The sequence below is a fragment of the Tetrahymena thermophila genome (genome assembly GCF_000189635.1).
Source record: "Tetrahymena thermophila SB210 genomic scaffold scf_8254224, whole genome shotgun sequence".
Lineage (NCBI taxonomy): Eukaryota > Ciliophora > Oligohymenophorea > Hymenostomatida > Tetrahymenidae > Tetrahymena > Tetrahymena thermophila.
This window is the reverse complement of record NW_002476098.1, coordinates 3,618-6,007: the sequence shown is the minus strand read 5'-3', so window position 1 is coordinate 6,007 and position 2,390 is coordinate 3,618. Positions and strand designations below refer to the sequence as shown.

The 2,390-nt window shown below is 19.6% G+C and overlaps 2 protein-coding genes across 2 annotated transcripts in view; one reads left to right on the top strand and one right to left on the bottom strand. All coding sequences in view use genetic code 6, as the record gives it.

The window, feature by feature from the left end:
• The window catches only part of TTHERM_001243408 (hypothetical protein), a gene marked incomplete at both ends in the record, with an annotated part of 315 nt that extends 163 nt beyond the window's left edge, over positions 1 to 152 (top strand). The window contains one exon of the mRNA XM_012800434.1: positions 1 to 152. This exon is cut by the window's left edge and continues 163 nt beyond it. Within this exon, the coding sequence (XP_012655888.1) occupies positions 1 to 152 (152 nt within the window).
• Positions 153 to 860: 708 nt separating this feature from the next.
• Positions 861 to 1,220, bottom strand: TTHERM_001243407 (transmembrane protein, putative; the record flags this gene model as incomplete). Its single annotated transcript, XM_012800433.1, has 1 exon — positions 861 to 1,220. The coding sequence occupies one exon, from the start codon at positions 1,218 to 1,220 to the stop codon at positions 861 to 863; it is 360 nt and encodes a 119-aa protein (XP_012655887.1).
• Between the last annotated feature and the right edge of the window lie 1,170 nt (positions 1,221 to 2,390).

Sequence of the window (2,390 nt, the reverse complement as noted above, 5' to 3'; positions counted from 1 at the left end):
AATTTATTTTCAAAGAAACATTTGCTTTTAAATTGTTTGATAATTTCTCAAAGGATTCTTTAGATTTTCAAATTATACGTAATGAAAGGATTATTATTATTTAATTTGTAATTTAGAATTTACTAAAAGATCTAAGACTTCAATTATTTTGAAAAATTAGGAAGGATATCAGTTTATAAAATTATTTTTTGAATTAATTTTTTGAAAATTATTTCTAATAATTGAAAAATAAATTGTAGCAATTTTTAAATAAAAGTAAAAGAACTACTAAATATTATTTTAATAAATTACTATCTTATTAATATAAATACTAAATTAATTCTAGATTTAACCAAAAAAAAATTATTAAATTTGCTTTGTTTTATTTAATAAAAGTTTAAATTAAATTTATCTATATTAAAATACTATAAATTTATGAATAACCATTAAAAAAATAAATTGCAAGACATGTAAAAATTCATTTTCTTTGTATTTTGAAACAAGTATTTGATTGATATAATCAATTAAAAAATATATAAAATAATTTGATATGGAGATTGAAAACTGAATAGACAAATATGAATGGCTTAATAATAAAATAGGCATGAGTATGACAAGATAAATAATTTAAAAAGCTAAATAATGAACATAAACAATAAAATTGTTAATAAAACAAATCACTAAATAAAAATAATTTGATAAATAGATATGCAATTAAGAATTTTAGTTAAAAATGAATGAGTTCTTGCTATCATAAATCCAAGTCTTTTTGATTAAATTAGAATGAAAAGACATACATATATTTTATTAATTTGTTTAGGAAGATTGTTTAGAGCTTGTTTTTTTTGTTTATTTGTTTGTTTGCTTGTATGTATGCAAATTCAATTTATGAGGGGAGAAAGAAATTTATTGTTATTATATTAAATTAGGAATAAACTATTGAAGATATTCAGATCGATAGATAATAATTAGCAAACTAAAGGAAAGCGTATTAAGGAAAATGGCTAGTCAACTTCAAAGGGAATAAAAATTAGTTTAGTCATTATAGTAAGAAAGTCTTTAACCTCACTTATTTAAAATAATTGTTGATTCTTAAAGTGATTTGGTTTGTGAGGCTGATAGAAGAGAATACATTAAGCATTATACAAGAGCAAACGAAAAATCAAGCACAAGCTAACTTTTATAAGTAGGAGCTTTATTAGGATATATTTATGCTGTAGGCAGATATGTATCCAATCCATCAACTAGAAAATTCAGTTATGGTTTAGCTGCTTTACTAGGTTCTTTTTCTCTCTTAAATCCTTCAAAGAATCTCCATCACAACCATAGTTTAAGAGAAATTTACTCAAAATACAATATCTCCACTAACCCTTAGGCTTTGGAAATTCTTAAATCTCGCATTTACTGAGTAATTTAGGATAAAACTATTTGCTGCTCATTGCACGATAATTATTCAATTAATAGAATGAAATAGGAACATATAAAAATGCATTAAGTAGTTCTTTATCAGTTTAAAAATACTTCGTATACTTAACATGGATCGAATTATTGTTTAACTCAATAATCTTCCAAATATTTTATAGCAACTGAAGAAAAACTCAAATCAGAAATTATGAAATCATTTATTTATATGTTTCTATGTCTTTTCAATAATAAAAGTGATTTTTGTGTAAGTTCAAATGATAGATTCTCATTTTTCTTACATGTAAAAACACGTTTAAACATAAAAAATTAGTCTTCTTTATTAAAAATAAGATTTTTTTCAATTAATTAAATAGTAATAGCACTTAATTTATATAAAGCCCTTCCATTCTAAATAATATTAAACAAAGAAAAATGAATTTTAATAATAGAATATTTTAATTAGTAATTTAAAAAAAAATTAATTTAGTATTTGATTTCTTTTGTTTATTTATTATATTATCCTTCTATGGACAATTTTTTTAAGCTAAATATTTTTATAATAAAAATTTAAAGCAAGGAAACAAACACATATTATTTATAAATTTATATTATATTTATGATTACAGTAGAGTAATAAACTTCATTAAATTTAAATCATCTTAACAAATTGATTTTTTATGAAATGCTAAGTAAGTTTCAGTAAAAGTAAAAAATTATTTTATAATGAATAACTTTTTAATTTAAGTTATTAATAAACTCTACTTTTAAATAATAAATATTAATAAAATATTGTAATTGATAACTTATTTTTAAAGCTAAATTTTTTGATTCTTTTAATGTTAAGTATTTATTATTGTTATTATTAAAGTAAATACATCTTCTATAAATCTTTAATATAATTTTGAGTAAAGTTAATATTATTTTATTTACAAAAATTAAATTTGCAAATCAAGATATAAAAAATTAGATTAATTAAGGATCAGATTTTAATTATTTATTTGTTTTAA